The following is a 20,538-nucleotide window of genomic DNA, read 5'->3' as shown; positions in this document are numbered from 1 at the left end:
TGGTACCATCACTTAACAAGCTGCAGTGCTATGATGATGTCACATTTGACCCCAATGGGACAGCAGCGTGAAGATGATGTCATCCTCTACAACGTAAACAAGCATGAGCAAGGACAGATAAATAATAATTAAAATAATAATTATTAGTATATATAACAACAATCGGAATGATTACATTATTTGCCTATTTTTTTTATAGTGTTGAAAACAGAGTATGACTCTAGAATGATAACTTCATTTGTATTCCTTATGTAAACACATGTAAACACACACACACACACACACACACACACACACACACATCCCTGTGTTTTGTCTTTTGTAAAATGTGTTGGTGATTTTTTTTTTTTTTTTTGGAGGGGGGAAACTCTGGCAGAATGGACGTGCATATGGAATAAAAAGTGACGGGAGCTGAAACAATGGCTGGGGAGGCACTGGGATCGTTTTTCATTTCAGCGCCGCATTCCCCGCTCATTAAATCAGAAACAGCCATTTCAATATATTGTTTGGCCGAGTGTGTCTAAATGCATGAATTCAATGGCAAACAATGAAGAGCAGCTGCGAAAGCACGAACAATGTGTGAGTATGTGTGTGTGTGTGTGTGTGTGTGTGTGTGTATGCATCCCAGAGACTATTCCCTCTCCTTCTATTAGGGAGCGTTGAAGGGGATAATACACATAACTCAAGCAACATACATTACATAATTCCCATTCCATTAGTGACAGGAGCTCTCTCTCTCTCTCTCTCTCTCTCTCTCTCTCTCTCTCTCTCTTTCTCTCTCTCTCTCTCACTCACTCACTCACACACTCACACACACACACACAGACATACTTGCTGCCTAAAGACCCAAGTGGCTAAAAAAGAAAAAAAAAGTTATTTGTACTTTTCTGGTTTCCACTGCAGCTTCACTTAAAAAAAAAAAAAAAAAACAATATGCAAATAAGTGCAGTTCCTCCCAGACAGTTCAGCTGTGGCTGCACTGGACGTGAATGACATGAAGTCACCACATTTGGCCGATTCCTCTCGTTTGTTTTTTTTTCGGGGCACAATGCGATTTAAAGTCTGAGCGCAACACTGAAGGAATTGTTCGGACAGACATTTTCGCAGCGCGTGTCCGGCTTCCTGTGGCCGCGGCGTATCAGTCACCCTCGCTTTGCGTCTCTCTCGCTCCCTGTCAGGTCCCCTCGCTGCGGCTCCTCTTGACACTCCTCCGCGCACACGTTCATCCCTGCAGCCTCTCGCCGGGGTCGGCTCGCTCTCCCTGCCTCCCTCTCCCTAGTTTCCAAGTGGTCTATTCTGAGGTTCGACTGACACCGGTTTCTGAATGCTGATGCTGATATTTTTGGATGGCGGTTGCCAGTGGCCGGCGCGTTGTGCTGAAAGTCACTATCTTTAATTTGGACCATTAAAATTAAAATTCTCAAACTTGACAAGGATGTCAGAGTAGAAGACGGCGTTTCACACTGCCAAAACCCAAAATCTTACCAAGATTATTTGTCTTATTTCAAGTCAAAAATGTCTTATTACTAGTCAAAATATCTCATTACACTTAAAATAAGACATGATCACCTCAGAAGTAACTTGTTTTTAGACAACTGTCTCTTGTTTCAAGTGAAAATTTGCTTGAAACAAGTGAAAATTTGCTTGTTTCATTGGCAAAATTTGTTTCTTGTTTCTAGCTCATTTTCACTTATTTCAAGTGAATTTTCACTTTTTCCACTGGCAAATTTTGCCAATGAAACAAGCTAATTTTCACTTGTTTCAAGTGAATTTTCACTTGAAACAAGTGAAAATTGTCTAAAAACAAGTTACTTCTGAGGTGATCATGTCTTATTTTAAGTGTAATGAGATATTTTGACTAGAAATAAGACATTTTTGACTTGAAATAAGACAAATAATCTTGGTAAGATTTTGCGTTTTTGCAGTGCACATCATCACGGGACACTCAAACTCCACATTGCGTCTTCTGCATCTGTTTGTCTTGAACTTTTCTCAATTTCCTTGTGTCGCCAGGGGAAAGATCTATTTAGTGGAGATGGTTACTAAATTAGAGCTCAAGTGACTGGTGTAAATGATTCCCTCATTTACTATTTGGGAGCTGTAATAGACAATAAACTGACATGTGAGAGTAATACTGACGCGGTGTGTACACGACAGGCCGCTGGCGTCTCCTCTTGTCTCAGGAAACGCTCCCAGTTCCAGCTTGACAGGACCCTCGTGACGGTGTTTTATTGTTCTTTTATTGAGTCCCGGCTTGTTTTCTCCTTTATCTTGCCCGTATCAATCTCTCAAGGTCAAACACAGAAATGTACTCGGTGAGGTTCGGCAGCAGAATGACTGCCACTGCACGGGAAGCTGTGCAGGATCTTTACAACAAAGAGCCAAACAGGAGAGCAGAATCCACTCTCCACACTCCTCAGCCAGGGTTGCCAGGTCTCTGAGACAAAAGCAGCCAAACAGCAACTCAAAACCAGCCCAAAACCTGGTATAAAAAGGGCCCAAAAATCAGCCCAATACCAGAACTCAAAATATGCCCATAAAAATCCATATATGTTGCTTTTAAAGTCCAACAGCATTGCTATAATTGCAAAATGCACTATAATATCTATAAAATAACACCATAAACATTAAAGGCAATTTCCCGAAACAGTTCTTTCACCTATTTAATTTACAGTATATCAGAACTTAAAATATAATATGGGATACGTTACTTCAGCTGAGTGGTGCTGATGATGTGATTGGTCATATTATTTGTCTGTGGAGCATGTGACATATGTGGATAGTTTATATGCTGATCTGGCCCGGATTTGGGTATAAACATTGGTCATTCAAAATATGAATCTTTATTCATGTCTGCCCAAGCCCAACCCGCGGACAAAATTTGTTACCCGCGGCGACACCTAAAAAGTAGCCCAATTTGGCGGAAAAAACGTGCACTTGGCAACCCTGTCCTCAGCCCTCCACTGGCCAAAACCAACACATAGAAACACCTTACAGGAAAAGGTTTTTTTTTTTTTTTTACACTGTGTATTTCTGTTTTTTTGGTTTCGTGTTGTATTTATGTGCCCTGTGTTTTTTCGTGTAAGCTAAAAGAGTTCAGCACAGGTTTGTACTCTACATCTTGTGTATGCTGTCATGTAGATTAGCTAGTTAGCCTAGCTGACCTTCCAAGTTCAAAGTACTTGTGTATAGCTAAGTAGGTAAGCCACTTAGCTAGCTGGCTGACCTGCCAAGATCAAGAAATACCATGGGCATGATTTTAGTATTATTATTATTAGTAGTAGTATTAGTAGTAGGAGTAGGAGTAGTAGTAGTATTATGTTGTTGTTGTTGTCCAAAGTTTCTTCTTTCCCATTCAAGGATTCGAAAACATAAAAGCATAAAAAGCTGCTCCGTTACAATAACGCTGCAGTCCAGTGTGTAAAGGTGCAGTCCGTAAAATGACATTGACGTGAAGTCCCCTTAGGGAAGTGCAGGGAATTTTACAGTCGAGTTTACGTGGTTCTCCTTGATAAATTACATACCTATTCCTTTTTTTTTTTTTTTTTTTTTTTTTTTGGTCAGTTGAGTCTAAATGGCCCTCACTACAGTCAACCCTCGGTTTTGCATGGTGCACCTTTAATGGGTTCCCAAGTAAATAAACACTGCAGCTTCACTACACTTTAATTCACTAGAAATGATCCAGAGAAGTATAACAACTACCAACATAATCATTATCTTCAGTCAGCACTATTATCTACATGTAGGGGGAGCTGGCATGAAAGCTCATTAGAAAAGAGTCTGCTACATGAGAACACTACTTTGAGATGGCCAGCAACAGTAAATAATTGTAATTGTAATTTGTCACCACCCCCCCGTGCCAGATCTCCCCTCATCTCCCTTTTGTCTCTTCCTCCTCCTCCTCCTCCCCCCCGTCCCGTCTCTTCTGCTGAGCACTGATAACGTTTACGTCCAATGGCTGGACGTCGATTACGAGGCAGGATGTGAGAGCAGCCCGGCGTGCCTTTGTGTCACACTTCATGATGTGTCTGCTGTGTGTGTGTGTGTGTGCGCCCGTGTTGCTTCTACGGTTTGCATTCAGTGACAAACTTGATCGAATCCAAAGCCAAGCATCAAGGGTTTACTTAATGATCCTTCTTCTTCCTAGATATGATATTATTCTGTGAATACACTTACCCTTTCCCAGATATTAACCCTAACTCTCAGCCACACTATATGGATATCTTTATACAGGAATATTATGACTGGCTGCAGAAAGCCCTTAATCCAAATTAGTAATAAGGATTTGATTAATTCCACTACTACTACTACTACTACTAATAGTCGTAGTAATACTAGCACGATCTTGGGGTTTCATTTTAGGTTATCTAAATCCCATTCGACAAGACTGATTTTATTTACTTATTTATTTTTTTTGGTGGAAACATGAATTTTGTAGACGTTGAGTATCATTTCCATCCAAAAACATCAGTATAGGCTTTCAAAAATCCCGAACCCCTAATGCAACTACACAAACACACACACACACACACACACACACACTTACGAAACTGTTCATCTATCCAAACTTCCCTCCTGTCATCTTTGTTTGCTTTGTCCGTTCTGTTCGACCCTCAGCTGGATTCGAATAAAGCCCCTATTCTGAGGGCAGTGTACTGAGTTGACTCTGCACAAACACACACACACACACACAGTGACCACTGGTGAACGAGTGACCAGTGCAGTCTAATTGAGAGAAGATATGAAGGGGAAATGCAAGGAGTGGCCCCGAGGCTTGGAGCCGCAGTGCTGGACTTGGCCAAGGACGTTTCAACTCGGACTGAGTCACTTCAGTGAGTCACGCGGTGCGTCCTAACGTATGATGACCAGCCCGTGCAAAAGCCCTTTCCGTTGTTTCAGGTCGAATGCAGGATGTGTATTTTTAACCCCCCCCTCCCGATCCAGGGAAAGTGCTCTGAACATGCAGACTCGTTTTCAGCGGTGCCATGAACGATGTGGGCTTTTGAGGATCGATACGTTTGCATCGACACCGCTTCCAGTTTGCCCCGGCATTCAGCATCATTAAATTTTCACGCCCAAAATGTCACATTCTGTGCTTAATTGGGAATCAGCTGGCAGTGGGTCAGCGGATACTGGGCAGCAGCTGATTCCCTGTCATAAAATGAAGCAATGTGGTGGATTTGTAGTGTCGATAATAGAGTTACAAGGATTTTGAAGCTGCTTACAATGTGACAATCAAACTGATCGTTTTGGACCGAAGTTGCAAATCACCAAAATGACAACTATTCAGTTTTTCCCCCATAATTTTCTATGGCTCAGGCTCATCATGACTCATTAAAGCTCTCCTGAAACACAAGTAATGGCATCTATCAGATTTATACATATTTATGTGACATCTGGTCATAACATCACATGAAGATCAGTTAAGGGTAAGGGTGGCTTCAGATTGAAAAACCAGTGCTGATCAGTTCTATCCTAAACATGTAATCAATCAAACAGTGTAATATTGTGTTTATCATATAAGAGGTGGGCAACACTGAATGGATCAGATCTGTATCAATGTCATATCAAACAAAATGATTTATTTGCAGCCAAAATAATTTCATTTAATTTAATTGGACTTTCTATTCGGACAAAAGTTCACCAAGAAAATGCATTCGTCCGAGTCTCAGCTGTTATTCAACTCACTGCTGTTTTCTACCTGTGACTGCTGTTATCTCAGAGCTGCTACAAGCACATTTGTTCCAGTAAATGTATTTGGCTGTCCACAGCATAAGCAAGAGCAGGATATCCTGAAGTTGCTGCCTCTCTCTCTCTCTCTCTCTCTCACACACACACACACACACACACACACACACACACATACACACACATACACAGAGAGCCTCCAAAAAACACAATGCACCTTTCACACTTGGGCTGAGTGCATGGTTTCTCCATTATGTCGAGCAGAATGCGTTGCAGCGCCGCGATACACTCAGTGCGCGCTCTATTTTTAAGGATACACTCCTCTTTATTTCCTGACACTATAAAAAGAGTCCTTGCTCGTTCTCTCTTCCTCCGTCCCTCTCAAACTAAGAAAAGACCACAGACTCTTTCTCGCGGTCACCATATATACTTACACACACACACATGCATAACACAGCCAGAATATACTGTCGCACTCGAGCAGATTGTCTAAAAATACACAGCCTCCCTTTCTCTATGAGGCAGAGATGCCCTGTCCCTCATAGAGACAAGCCGAAAATACTTTTTTGCCACAGCAGTCCCACTCCCGCCAGCCCAAAACTACTCATCTCCTCAAGAAGCACCTCTTCCCTTTTGCTTCTCGACTCACTCTGTGTAGTAAATAAATAAATCCTGCTTCTTCAAGGCCGCACAAGGCAAGGAGCATCCCATCCCCTTGGTGACTGAGACGTTCTTCGAGAAACTGACCACCGAAGCTGCGAGAGCATCCAGGACACATCCAATTCCACTATGTTTGTTGTCTACAGTGAAAATGAACAGGGTTTCTGTTTCCAAACTGTCAATAATTTTGACCTTTACACATGTAAACTCACCACAGGGTTTCTCCATTACATGTGTTATCAGCTTAATCTATTTTTAAACACACATATTTGCTAATGAATTAAGACTGCTGGCTATTGTAATGCTAAGATAGCTAAGGCAAGCAATTTTCAGATTATTATTATAATTTTTTTTTGTTGTTGTTTGCAGTTTAAAACTTGTAGTCTGGGAATCAGGTGAATCTGCGAGCTCATCTTATTTGCTCTAGCAGATCGGTCTGACCTCCCTCCGGTTCAGACAGATTCCCAGCCGACCTGGCCCGAGTCGGGACAGTCACAGCTGCTTATCTAATGCGGGGCGGGTTTGATTCGATGACTGGCAGAGGAGTGTCATCGAGGCTCGACAGTCGCTCGGCACTACGCCACTCTGATTGGTTGTCGATCTATCCAGTCGCGTCCAACGGCATTTCGGTTTATGACTTGTTGATAATACCCACTAACTCTGTGATATCACCAGTTGGAAATCAAAAATGAACAGAAATTCAAGACAAATTGGTGGTTGTGGATTGGTCGACTGATGCCAGCTGATGAAACTTGTGATTCAACATGGCAACAAATAAAAACAGCTGTGAAATCCAGAGATATTCAGCAAAGCAGGCAGCGCTGGTTTCGGACTGAGATCGAAGTGCTAATTTTCCTAACCTAACGTTTTCTTCTCTCTCTTCCGGAAAAGCCATGGAGCCAGAAGCTGCCAATCACTTTGGTGGCCTAAAGAGGTGCGGGGACATCGTGTCACATCGTTTCTGGGTAACAAAGTCATTCAAAACCTTTCAGAAATGGAGGCCGTTCTCACCTGCTGCCACATCGGGCCGCTGAAGTGCAACACTGTCCTAACTGTCGTAGGATCACTAAGGCCGCTTGATCTCTTTACTACTAGTGACTTGTAATTTTAGCCATTGTACAATCTGAAGCCTATTGTGTCACATTCATTATAAGACACTTTAGATAAGAGTAAAAAAAAAAAAACATGACGAAAACTGCCTAAAAGTTTGTTGTTGGACACACATTATTTTGACAACACTGACTAACACAGTCAGTGTTAAAGCTGATGACTCTGATAGTGCATGACTGAATGAGAGAGAGAGAGAGAGAGAGAGAGAGAGAGAGAGAGGAGAGGTGAAGTATGCTTCGGTTTGCGAGAACTTCAAGAGAAATCTGTGTGTGCACATGTTGCCGTTAAAGTGATTTGTCCGTTTTTGTGGATTCAGATGCATGAACCCACATGCATGCTTTGGGTGTGTGTGTGTGTGTGTGTGTGTGTGTGTGTGTGTGTGTGTCAGCCTCTCCTCACCTGGGCCATGGTGTTCAGTAGGACTCTGGCTCGCTCCTGCTCCGTGGCATGGCTGGTAAAACCGCAGGTGAGTGGTGGTGGGTGGCGGCAGTGGTGAGAGGGATTCACTTCACACACACACACACACGCACACACACACTTTCTCCTTGGTTATCGTATCGCCTGTGTGTTGCGAACTCACACACACATCACCTCCTCCTCCTCCTCCTCCTCCTCCTCTGTGACACCAGCGTCCTCTGAAGTGCTCGCTCCTGGAAATACAGGATTTCTATCCCTCCCTTTTTTTTTCTGACCGCAAACTGGGTGTAATCTCCCTTTTTTTTCTCCAGCTGATACAAAAGGAGAGAAGATAGAAGAAGAGCTTGGATCCCTTTATTCCCTCTCTGCCACTCTCCTATTTTCCCTGCTTCACTATCTAGTTCGCTGTAAGCTGGGCTCACACTGCTCGCTGCCTCTCCCTTTCCTCCTCCTCTACTCTCGCTCGCTTCACCCCCCCCCTTCTCTATCTCTCTCTCTCTCTCCCTTAGCTGCCACCCCTCCTCCTCCTCCTCCTCCTTCCTCCCCCTCCCTAAACCCTCCCTCTCTCTCGCTCTCGCTCTCTCACTGTACACAGCATTAGTGAGAGAGAGAGACAGAAAAAATGGGAGGGGGAGGATCAGAGGGATATAGTGTGTGTGTGTGTGAGTGTGTGTGTGTGTGTGTGTGTGTGTGTGTGTGGACCATGTGACCTGACAGTGTAGTAGGATTCCCCCAGCAGCTGTCGCACTCATTCCTTCGTAGCGCTTCACTGTGGGCTCCATGGTTGTCCATTGAACGCTCTGGCGGTGGATCAGTGGATACTGAAGTTCACTCCCTGCTGTGAAGTGAGGCGGTGTAGAGAATCAATAATCACATCAATTGAAAAAAAAAAAAAAAAATCTGATACTGATAGCTGGTCATGGCTGATAAATTGTGCCAATATTCAGTTAATTTTGACATCTGAAATTCAGCATTTCTCCCAGGATTTTATTTATTTGTTTCAGTTCAATAATGGAAAACTCACTGTAACACTTTTACAGTGCACAATCCCAAATGTCTCATTCGAATCAATCAATCAATCAATCAATAGTGTTGTGCTGATCAACTGAACAACATGTAACCGATCAAACTGCCACATGTATATGATATCAAGGGTTGTATCAGACACTGATTGGCTGATAGGCCTGTTTAGATTTGATTTTTAGTGCGTAGTTTTAGTTTTTAGTTTTAGTGGACAGTATGAGCATCTTGGTGGGTAACGACAAGAATCAGAACACCTAGAACTTGGGAAGATGTTGGCCGTTCTGTTGTTGAATGGAAACACACACACACACACACACACACACACACACACACACACACACACACACACACACACACAGTCATTTTATCGTTGAGGAATGAGGAAAAGGACATCCTGTGGTGCTTCCCCTAAGCTGTATAGCTGGAAACTCCCACCCCAGAACAACAGGAACGGGCAGAGCCAGCCAGTGCGGCCCGCTGCTCCCCACCTCACAAATCACGCTTATTAATCCCGTTTGCACAATAGCCTTGTACCCTCAGGCACATGGCCTTGAAAATAAATATCCACTCGACTAATTAAATTCATGACCTCAACTACTGAATTCCTACTACTGAACCCCATGGCCAAACAGCCTATGTTTTCACCATTTGACTTTTATTTATTTATTATTATTATTATTTTTTTTAATATTAGGATTAGAATATAAATATATGGTTCAGAATGTGTTTGAGTCTCCAACAACTTTAAATGGTTTTTTCCTTTACAATTTCAGCTGCCGGATATAAAGTGTGAATAAAATTGTGTTGCCCGTCAAAGAAAGTATGGAAGGTGAACAGCGCCATCTGGCGTACAGGACACGTGGGCCTGGACTCTCATGTATGTTAAAGTTAACAAAAATGAACTAAATCTTAATGTTTTTACACTTTTATCTATATTAGACTATTGTTCCAAAGTATGTCAAACCAACTTTTGGCGCAAAATATAGTGATAGTGTTTATCCTATCACTCGGCTCATTAATAACCAAAGATCGTCATCTGCTAACCCAAGATAACCTGAAGTGAGATGACCGACTCAAGGCGGCGAGGCAGGCTGGTTCCAGGCGATAATTATAGGAAATCTCATCTATATTTCATTGGATCTTGTGTGATGTGAGAGGTGATAAAGTATTCCTCTGCTCGGTTGTTAAAAATGTGAGGGGGTTTGAGGCGCACTTGATCCAAAGAACTTGAAACAGAGTACTGCGATTCGGTGTCTGACATGCGCAGTCGTGCACTTCCGGACTACGAATGTGCTCGCACGTCCCTCCTTGTAGCCTAGCCATGTTTTTAGCATCATGCCTTGACCTGGGCTCTGACACCAACCCGAGGCCGGTGAGGCGGCAGCTTTCGATATAACTTCAGAAAGGCGACATGTGCAGTAACACGCTGCGGTGCGTGACGCTGCTCCGCCGGGTTTGTTTTCGAACAGCGACTTGAATCTTAACTTAGCTTTCTGAGCTAGCCTTCCCAAGGTTGCACGAAATGTGGTCACGTTAACAAAAGGCTGGGGAGAGAGGAGTGCCGCTGTCACCACGGTGAGACACACAACTTTAAAAAAAAAAATAATAATAATACTCGTAAGGACGTGCCTACGTTAAAGCTGGAAAATGTTTATTTGAGTTTAGAGCAGCGTTTTGGTGTGAATAGCCTCGGCATGCTCCGGTATAGACAACACTACACCAAAGTCCACTGAAACTACGCCCACTTTCATCTTGCCTTGTTTGTCGGCTAATTCACGAACATGATAGAATATAACTCACGAGTTTTCGGATAAATTATGGTCCTCGGGTGAGAACGGCACAAGTACGATCCTCCAAACAGCATGCATGTGAGCCAAAGGTCTGTCACAACACACAGGTGGCTGTCGCCCATTCATCTGAACGCGACCATGTTTTATTCTACCAGACCGACACATGGTCGGCGTTTCCAAGTCAGTGCTTGAAGCTGTTTGTGGTTATTTTCTTATTGTATGACTGCAACATGTCAAAGCGTCTAAGGTGACTCAGTCAGTCAGAGCTGAGCACTGTGGCCACCTCAGCAGCCTCCTCTCCAAAAACTATTAGTTAGCAGATTTACCCCTCTGATTGTCTGTCAGGGTTGGAGAACACACTGAGTACAGATAGTGAGTATTGCCCTGCCCGAAGATATGTCTTTGTGATGAGGACCTTTACTCTCCAACAGGATTCTTCAAGGAAACTGTAGCAGAACACATTTGTCACAACAGAGAGAGATACAGTCTGTTCAGCGGGCTGATCACTACATTAATCCACGATTTTCAGTGGCACAAATATTGGACTATGAAGCGTATCCATCTATTTCTGCATTCTGGTGCCTCATTTTTCCTAATTTAAAGCTTTTATTTAAAAAAATAGGACAGTGAAGTCTGGAGAGCTGCAGTGAATCACTCTTACTTCCTTAACCTAATTTTGTTGCTAAGCAATGCAGTCAAACCTCTGCTTATCAGCTGTATTTGTTGCCTGGCAACAGCAACAAATAATTTTTGTTCTAGGATATATAAAAAAAAAAAGAAAAGTGCAGTGATCAAAAGATCTAAAACCCTCAGCTTTGCACCTTTTGCATAATTGACTCAAATTTTCGTCAGTTGACAAAAAGAAATACTAAATCAGGTCAGCTCATTTATTTTGAATAAAATGACACCTGAGACTTAAAGGATCTTTCTGTCCATCCGAATTAAACATAAGGTTGTATTTAAATTGTCTTTCAGTCTTGCTGCTACATCAGACGTTGCCTCCAACCAGAAGTACATGGTGTTGGATTTCCAGACATGGCCAGAGCCAGGTGGGACCCAGAGGATGGAGAGGGCTGACGTGGACCTCTGGCACAGTCAGGAGAGAGCCCGTATTTAATCAGAGATACTCACATCCAACGACAAACTGTGGAGAACACCTTGCCATGGTGAGAACGACGAAGATGGAGCTGCTGAGAGCGCTCGTCAGCGAGCGTTTGTCTGCAGCCGCTGAGGAAATCTTTCAGATTGTGGAAAGAACAGTTTTGGAGTATGAAGAAGAAATTTCTCTGTCAAAGTGGGTGGTCGACAGTCACGGCACGCTCGTTTCCAGGTCACATGGAGCAGGTTGGTCAACAGCTCTTCTTTTCATGAAGCCTATCTTCTTCTTCATGGATTAGGAACTTTTGAATGCTGCTGCCTGTTTAATAATCCTGCAGATTTATGACAGCATAGCCTGATGTTTTCAATGGTTCTCATGTGTATGGTACACGGGTCTCTGTAGGAAAGTGCATGCTGGATTATGGCACAAGGGTCACTCACATGACGTACTATTTATTGATAAATGTCCCAATTAATAAAATCTTTGACCGCTGTTTTTGGTGTTTTAGCTGTTATCATTACACGTGGCTATTTGAAAAATCACATTTGCACTGCTATATTGTAAACTATAACGTCTTCTCTCAAGACAGGGTTGCTGGAGTAGTCAGGGAAATTATTTTGAGCATTTTTAGGTCTTGTTAAGTTTGTGAATTAGTCAAAAGTATGGGAAAGTATTGTGGGAAAGGCCTAGTGTACATGATTAGATATTTAAATTAAACACCAAGCAGACCTAATGTATTTTCACATAAATGATACTTGTCAGCTATCAACATACATCATATTGAACACTTAGCAGTATCTTTAAATCTATCCATGACATTAAAGTCTAGACAAAGTGTGATATTTTGAAATGGAAACTGTGTAGACAGTCATATCCTGAATAAAATGTGTTTATTGCTCTTGGTTGGTTCACAGTGTATAGAGCAAGCTGTAAAACTAGCCAAATTACCCTGGCAGCATCTTTGAAGTTAACTTTGTCTTTTTTTTTTTCTTTTTTTTTTTTTTTTTTGCTATAGGCCCACTGTCTGATACCGAGGATAAGTTGCAGTCTCCTGCTAAGTGGAACCCCAGTGTGGGCTGGTTGGAGTCCAAAAACACCACATCAGTGTCAACAGATGACTCCCAAACCCGTAATGCAGGAAACCCTGACTCCTCCCCTGCCATAAGTGGAAACAGCGAAAGCGATCAGGAGATAGCGACCGAAATCGAAGACGCCGACGTGAGGCAAGCCTGCGACCTGAACGTGCCGTTTAAAATCCTCAAAGTGAGGAAATCGTACAAGTGTCCCATTTGCATGGACGGTTTCTCCAGCAAAAAGTTGGTGAGACAGCACATCAAAATGCACTCCGAGGACAACTCCTCGTACCAGTGCCAGTTCTGTGACCGGTATTTCTGTCACAAGTCCGATCTCACCGTCCACACCAGGGTCCACACGGGCGAGAAACCATACAAGTGCCCAGACTGCCACAAGAGTTTTGCCCAGAAGGGGAATCTGGTTGTTCATTTAAGGAAACACACCGGAGAGAGACCATATCAGTGCAGAGAGTGTGGCCAGTGTTTTAATAAAAAGGTGGCCCTCGATCGTCACACAGAAGAACACTCCAGACCCGTCACACTGACCTGCAGCATGGAACAGGAGGCGGGCTCCAGTCAGGGTGGTGACTCTGGCATGAGGGCATGTCCACTTGCTATTCCTCCGTATGACAAAAGCGAGTTTGACCAAGAATCTCTGCAGCCCTTATGTCTTTACCAGATTCAGACCATCGATATAGACAAAGACTCCTCAGCTGTCCTTACAGTTGATCAAATCAAAACCGAGCCTGCTGGGACAGACAGCGGAGCGTCAGAAGCGCCCAGTGACAGCCGGCCTGTCCTCACAGTGAACCCGGACTGGTTTGTGGATCCTGGTGAACACGTTGGACGAGAGATGGAGATGAGGGGCAGACAGCTGTGGTCTGAGCTGGAGCCTCTCAGCATCAAAAGGATTCTGCCCAGGAGAAGACCGGGAAAATCCTCCGAGCCGAACGTTCATTTCGAAGACGGAACGGCACAGAAACCATACAAATGTCCTCACTGCAGCAAGTGTTTTTCTTTGACCAAAACGTTGATAAGACATATAAAAATCCACATGGAGGACAAGCCATATCAGTGCCAGTTTTGTGAGCGGAACTTCTGCCAGAAGTCCGACCTCGTTACTCACACAAGGATACACACAGGAGAGAGACCCTATCAGTGCCCCGAATGTGAAAAATCATTTGCGCAGAAGGGAAATCTTGTCGTTCATATGAGGAAACATACAGGGGAGAAACCATACCAGTGCCCAGAGTGCAGCTGCAGCTTTAGCCAGAAGGCATCACTAGACTCTCACATGCAGAACCATCGATAGACAGGAGTGCCCTTGTGCTTTGTGCTAGCAGCCGTGTTATAGCTGCAGTTCTGTTAATGCCACATGCACATCGTGTGGGAGGCGCTTGCACAGGTCCACATCTCGTCACAACAGGGAAGCATTCACGTTGAATTTTAAATCAACCATAGATAAACTGCTGTGGCTCTTTCTCACTTTTTATATTCGTGTTGATTGTATTAGGTGATTGTAATAGGTAATTTAGATTTTTACCCTGGATTTCCGACATGGGTGGCTTTACTGCCATGCTTGCTGCCTGTGTTGACATGTCGTAGTTCATACGGAGATACTGGAGCCTACCAAAATGCCCACATATCCAAACTGAATGCGAAAAGGAGAATGACTAAGACCATTCCAAGACTTTGTGCTCATTTTTTTTTTTATATGTTCCATTCGATTAATGTAAATCCTGACTGTTTTTACAAGCATGTACCAAAATTAAAAACATTTTACATCAGTTATGCCATACATCCTGGGCTCAATCTCTCATTCATTTCCAGTGTAGAAAACATTTTGAGTCTTCTAATTCAGATTGTAAAGGTGATATTATGAATGAGAAGCAGAAAATTAAAAAAAAAAATCCTCAGTCATACCTCAGTTGTCTTTTGGCAGGTTTTCCCTGTGGGCAGTTTGTACTTACAGTAAATGACACAGCATGTATGAGGCAAAAGTTAGCAAAGAGTCTAAGCTAGCTAAATTTGTTTGTTGAGCTTTAAAAAAAAAAAAAAATTGTCACTGGGTTTTGTCACAAATTTGTAGTCATCACCTCCGAGTTCTACCTGTAATGTGGCCAAACACTCTGTCTGACTACAAGATGACCATATCAGTGTACATTCTGTGCAGTTTCCCATACATAGGCTCTACTTGGGCAGGTAAATTATGACCCACAACGGTAGATAAATTCATTTTTTTTTCTCAGGCAACATGAGAAAATTGTCATTTCATAAAGCACACTAATGTTGCATCTAGGCAGCCCTGCATGTCCTCAGCGCTGCGGGCTGCACACACATCTGCACACCAGTGGGTGGAGCCTTCTCACCACAATGCGTGTGCTGGACGTGCTGGACGTACGTGACGCGGCGATGCATCAGACAAGGTTGATTTCAGAGGAGACTGGCATCTGAGTCTCTGAGGTAAGTCATGATTTTTTTAACTGGATAGTAAAAATCATCACACCCTGCAGTTTGATTTGTATTAAACCTATAAAAGTAATCCATAGCCAATGTGTTAACGGTACGTTACACCTGAAGCCGTCCTAACCCCAACCCCAACCATAACCATAACGAGCTTTCGGACCAATGGGGTTTCGAACAGTGGGCTTCTTATCTGGGACAACGGGGAGCAATGGGCTTTCGGTTCAGTGGGACATTTTTCAAACTATTGGTCTTTCGGAATAAATGGACCGTCAGAAGTGGAGGCAGTCCCCCTGCAGAACAGAACCAGATAAACTGATAGTTTTTCCCTCTTTCGTCAGTCATGAAGCCAAATGAACACTATTTTCATCGAAAAAGAAAGCAGGAGGAACATTAACTGTGGGTTAAACTGTGGTGTAAAATGATTTCTGAATGAAGTAATTGCAGTAATGTCATTTCTCTGAAAAGCAGTACTCCATGCTAATACTTGTATTACTCCTGCTTGATTTTTAATGGTTCTGTAATTTTCTGCTATTTTCTGTCCTGTAGGGGAAAAACCAGGCAGAGGTAATGCAAGAGTTGGCCAGTGAGTTCAGTGAGTGGGCAGACATGTAGCCTGGTCTGAGTCTGCCGGCTGCAGTGGCCCTGCTCACCCCCGTCTCCAGTTCAACTGTGAGAGAGACTTCTCAGCAATGGACGGGTGAAGAGATTTTCAACCATGAAAGAGGGCGCAATGTGTACATTTTCTGTAAATTTACACATTGTCTTTCATCGTCTTTAAAAATGGTTCTGTGAGTTTGTTTCTGTTTCAGGAGCAAGCTTAAAGGACAGCACCTGGCTGCACCTGCATACCCATACAGACAGGCGTTAGAAAGGTTTTTTCCAAAGATTAAAGACAAAATTAAAGACAAACACTATAATATATTTTAAAATGGAAATTTATTTTACTATGTAAATAGTTATTAAGAGTTATTTATGTTGAAATACAACTGAGTGGTTATTCGTTCACAAATGAGAATTTATTTGACTTTGTAAATAGGGTCAAATAATCCTTTCATTTGCAGTAAAAGGGATTATTTGATAAAATTTTGTTGGACGAGTTTATTAAGGAACCTGTTCATCACATGCTGTGCTGCACCACCCACCACAAGTAAATTCTCAAACTGCGGGAAACACTACGTGGCATATCTTTCTTTCAGTTTGTATCATGTATTTGTTATAATTTTAACAAAACCGAAACTATTTCTGACTGCTAATAAACCATTTCAGTTCCTCTTCTTCATTTCAAATTTAGCATTTAAGGTTTAGTAGGATACGAAACAGAGAAATAAATGCCACGTGTGCTGGTCAGGTTATAATTCCAAAAAACGGAACTATATTTCACATTTGTGGAGAAGACCTAGCTAAATCTTCTACTAATTCTTGAAGTGAACCTCAATTTGGAAATCAAGCAGAAATGTAAAAATTTATTTGCACAAAAAACCTATAGAACTTGAAGTTTGGTATGACTTTTTTCACTTAATTGAAGAGTGGGTTTTGTGTATGAAACAAATGTTAATAGTTGCCTCTGTGTTTTACTTCAGAGGTGTTTCTGAATAAAAATTTGAAAGGTTCTTACATTTGACTTTTAATCTGGATTATCTAAGGAGCTACTCACATTACACATGATTAATCTTAATCACAGACAAAGACATGATGCATCAGAGCTTCTTGCGTGCTGGTGGGACCGTCTGTCGTGCAGGAGGTGCCCTTTTGATTTTTTTTTGCCCCTGCCCTGCAAACAGCCTGAGTCCACCACTGCTGAAATGATCATTTCACGATTCCAAAGTAATAACAGGTCACATTTTAGGGCTCTAAGCTGTCATTATGAAGGTTTGGCAGTGAAGCACAAATGAAATGGAAAGCAACAACATCCAAAAAGGAAGTGAGGAATAATGCTTACCCGCTTGAAGATGAGGCAACCACACTTTCAGTCCACTGTATGTTGGGATGGACTCCAGACAGTCACAGAGCACATTTGTTCCTGCTGGACCAACTGCTAATTTTACATATTTTACATATGATGTCAGCCAATAGGGCTGGACAATATATTGATGCTCTGATATGGGACTAGATAACATCTGAAATATCCTAATATTGTGACAGCTTGAGTGTTGTCTTTTCCTGGTTTTAAAGGCTACATTACTGTGCAGCAGTGCAATTCTCTGAACTAAAAAAACTCGCCTAGCCGTCCAATTTAAGAAATCTGCCCTTTCAGACTTTCTCTCATGGAGTTAATAATATCAAATATGTTGATTAATTTTTAGTTTTAGTGAAACATTTCTAGCTTTGTGGGTGTGTATGCATGTGAATGAGAGAGGATGATTTGTAGATAGGTAAGGGACCTTTTTTTTTTTTTGTATAGTATTGTATGTTATCATTTAGATTTTGTATTTTTAATGTTTTTAACATCTACCCGCCCACGGGCTGCAGATGGAAATGAGCTCTTAGGCTAAATCTGGTACAAAGCTTTTTGAATTTTTGAATTTGGTCTCTGATAAAATAAACAAATATTGCTTTCTGGTGTGTAAATGTAAAAGCACCAGTATTCATCCCTTCATATTGTGGGATTTCATTTTGTCAGGTAACACTTCACCTAAGTGACACCAAAAGATAGGTTCTATTTGTGTGGGACTGCCTTTTGTTGTGTTGTCCCAGACTTTATGTTTTATTAATTTATCATTATTCTTATTTTTTTTTATCTTATTATTTATTATCTTATTATCATTGCCACTGTGTAAGTGGCCAAGAAACACAGTGGAATATGATTAATTATAAAACTTTATTTGTATTTCCGTAATCTCAACATAAAACCTTCTGCATGTAGCACAATGTGGAGATAAACGTAAGTTTCCAAACAGGACAGTTCAGACAAAACTACCAAGGGCAACAGACAGATTTGTAGCGAGTGAAGCTATACAGTTCAATTACACACAGGACAACCTATACATTAAGTACTGATTCATACAGTCAAGATATTGCTGCATTAAAAAGAACATCAAATAAATGCTGGTGTGAGCATCTGAAGTTCATTTTTTCCTGGTTTTATACATGATTAGAATATTTGTCTCCATCTGAATCTCTTAACAAAAGGCAGAAGCAAAAGTTGCATGAGAACAGTTTAGAAAAGCATTTCATCTGCACTTTAGTCATCGTGTGTCACTGACTTATTTGGACTGAACTAGCATTAACTGAGGATTTTTCACAGTGTGTTTTCCTGAGGTTGGCCATGTCATTGAGAAACAACTGATTGATTCTGGGTGAAATGTGATTGCTAAAAGGCATTGGACATCACTTGGTGGAGGCTGGCAGAAATAGTACATCAATAATGAAAATGGCTTTAAAATGTCCTATGTGGACACTGCTGGCCCTTGACAGTCCTTACTGTCCTAAGGCACTGAGACACTTTGACAGATTCTTTATCTTCAGAGAAAATAAATACTTAATATGTTCCAAGCTGCAAAGCCCAAAGTCATTCATCATGAAAGTTGGACACAATATACTGTAGCTATAGTAGCCAACATGACCTTTATCTGATGTGACGGCACACATTTTTGAGAGGCAATGTTGGCCATAGAATCAACTTTCATTCATGAGCTACTGTGTAATCATCCTAGCAAAGAAGAACTTGTATTTCTAAAGCAAATATTAAAAAGTATGAGGTATAAGTATTTTGTCACAAGGCATCTTCTGACAGATAAAAGGCCTAGCTTGTAAGGCAGGACGTACAAAGCACAATTTTTTCACATTACCGGTTCAATTTTGACAACATAGGAAATACATACATGCAAGGTATAGTCTCCATTAAAATATGTCACTTCTATAGCTGTGACTCAAAAACAATACTACATGGTGGAATTTATTCATTTATGGCTGAGCCTGATGGAGCTACAGCATAGGCAATGGTTTGGGTTGGTTTGCCAAGAAATGGGTTCAGTAATATTGTAAAACCTTTCATAATGTGATATTGTTTAAAATCAGATTTCAAAAAGCATCACCAACCCAAACATCAGGCTCACTTTGGGTTTCCACAGAAAGCCAGAGTCAAGCTGCACATTATGGGTGTAAAACAAAGCAATGCTCACTTCAGGGGTCCTTATTTTCATGGCAACATCATGATTTAGACGTATAGTGGGAGTGCGGTGCTGTAAACACTGCCACCATAAGACATGTAGGTGCACTGCAAACTGAGGGGCAGCTGTGTTTACACTTGTCTTTTCAATGCGACTTCCGTCATCTGTTCATGCCAGGACGCGTAACTGTCAAGTCTGTACGGTCCAAGATCAGATCTTGCTTGAATTTGGATCCGAGGTGGTCTGGCTTGCTTTGAGTTTGGATTTCAAGGAGGCGTGGGCAGCATGTGGGCACAATCCGGAGAATTTATCAATACATATAATGGAATATATCCAAGTGGGAATATATTCCAACAGGCAGATCGTCTGAAGTGTAAAGTCTGGACACGAATGCAGACAGAGCTGAGTTCCACTCTGGCACATCTGATCACAAAAGTCACTTTGAAAAGACAAGTGTAATCACAACCATTGATGACTGAAGTGACAAAACCGCACTGTGGTTGCAGTCAAAGTGAGAGAAGACTGCAGTCTATAGAGCTCCAGTAGTATTCCTATGGTCAATCAATGCATCACTGCTGCTGAAAATACTGAAAATACACATCTGTCTTAAAGGAAAATTCCATCTTAAAACACGACAACATTGTTTAAAATACCTGACTGGCAGTTTTATAGTGCATTTCTGGTGATGTTTTTTGTTTGACTACTGCTACCTACTTGTAACTCTAGGTTCATTCTCTGTCAACACTGCTGCGCTGCACCCAGATGAAGTCCTCTTCGTGCCCAGAAAGAGTTTTTTTTTTTCACTCTGTTGGCCCACATACTCTTTCCATAGTCAACTGCTCCCTTTCTACTGGCTTGTTCCTCTTCACTCTTAAATGTGCTTTAGTCCAACCATTACAATACTTTAGAAGCCCACGCTATACCTTCTTGTTCTTCATAATTACCAACCAGTCTCTAAGATTCTAGTTCTATCTAACATTCTTGAAACATTGATTTCTTTTATGATATGACATTTGAGGAAAACCAGTTGAGTAGTAGTTTAATTTTAATATTGCTTGATTTGAGTTTTGCCTCTTCTTCACTTGCCCCCCTATCCTGTGGTG

General features: G+C 41.9%; 2 protein-coding genes across 3 annotated transcripts in view; one reads left to right on the top strand and one right to left on the bottom strand.

Annotated features, from left to right (window-relative positions):
* Nucleotides 1–8,318, bottom strand: part of LOC115378407 (rho GTPase-activating protein 23-like) — a 72,676-nt gene extending 64,358 nt beyond the window's left edge. The window contains exon 1 of the mRNA XM_030078663.1: nt 7,858–8,318. Within this exon, the coding sequence (XP_029934523.1) occupies nt 7,858–7,866 (9 nt within the window). The 5' untranslated portion in view covers nt 7,867–8,318. The remainder of the gene's footprint in view (nt 1–7,857) is intronic.
* Nucleotides 8,319–10,157: 1,839 nt separating this feature from the next.
* Nucleotides 10,158–14,658, top strand: LOC115378413 (zinc finger protein 260-like). Of its 2 annotated transcripts, none has more exons than XM_030078672.1 (3): nt 10,158–10,473; nt 11,664–12,032; nt 12,803–14,658. In XM_030078672.1, the coding sequence occupies exons 2-3, from the start codon at nt 11,852–11,854 to the stop codon at nt 14,170–14,172; spliced, it is 1,551 nt and encodes a 516-aa protein (XP_029934532.1). In that variant the 5' UTR covers nt 10,158–10,473; nt 11,664–11,851; the 3' UTR covers nt 14,173–14,658. The 2 variants fall into 2 exon arrangements, with proteins under 2 accessions (XP_029934532.1, XP_029934533.1); XM_030078673.1 differs by lacking the exon at nt 10,158–10,473 and adding an exon at nt 10,641–10,777.
* Nucleotides 14,659–20,538: the final 5,880 nt, after the last annotated feature.

The sequence above is a fragment of the Myripristis murdjan genome, chromosome 19 (genome assembly GCF_902150065.1).
Source record: "Myripristis murdjan chromosome 19, fMyrMur1.1, whole genome shotgun sequence".
Lineage (NCBI taxonomy): Eukaryota > Metazoa > Chordata > Actinopteri > Holocentriformes > Holocentridae > Myripristis > Myripristis murdjan.
The sequence above is the reverse complement of the archived record's forward strand: the minus strand, read 5'-3'. Positions and strand labels throughout refer to the sequence as shown.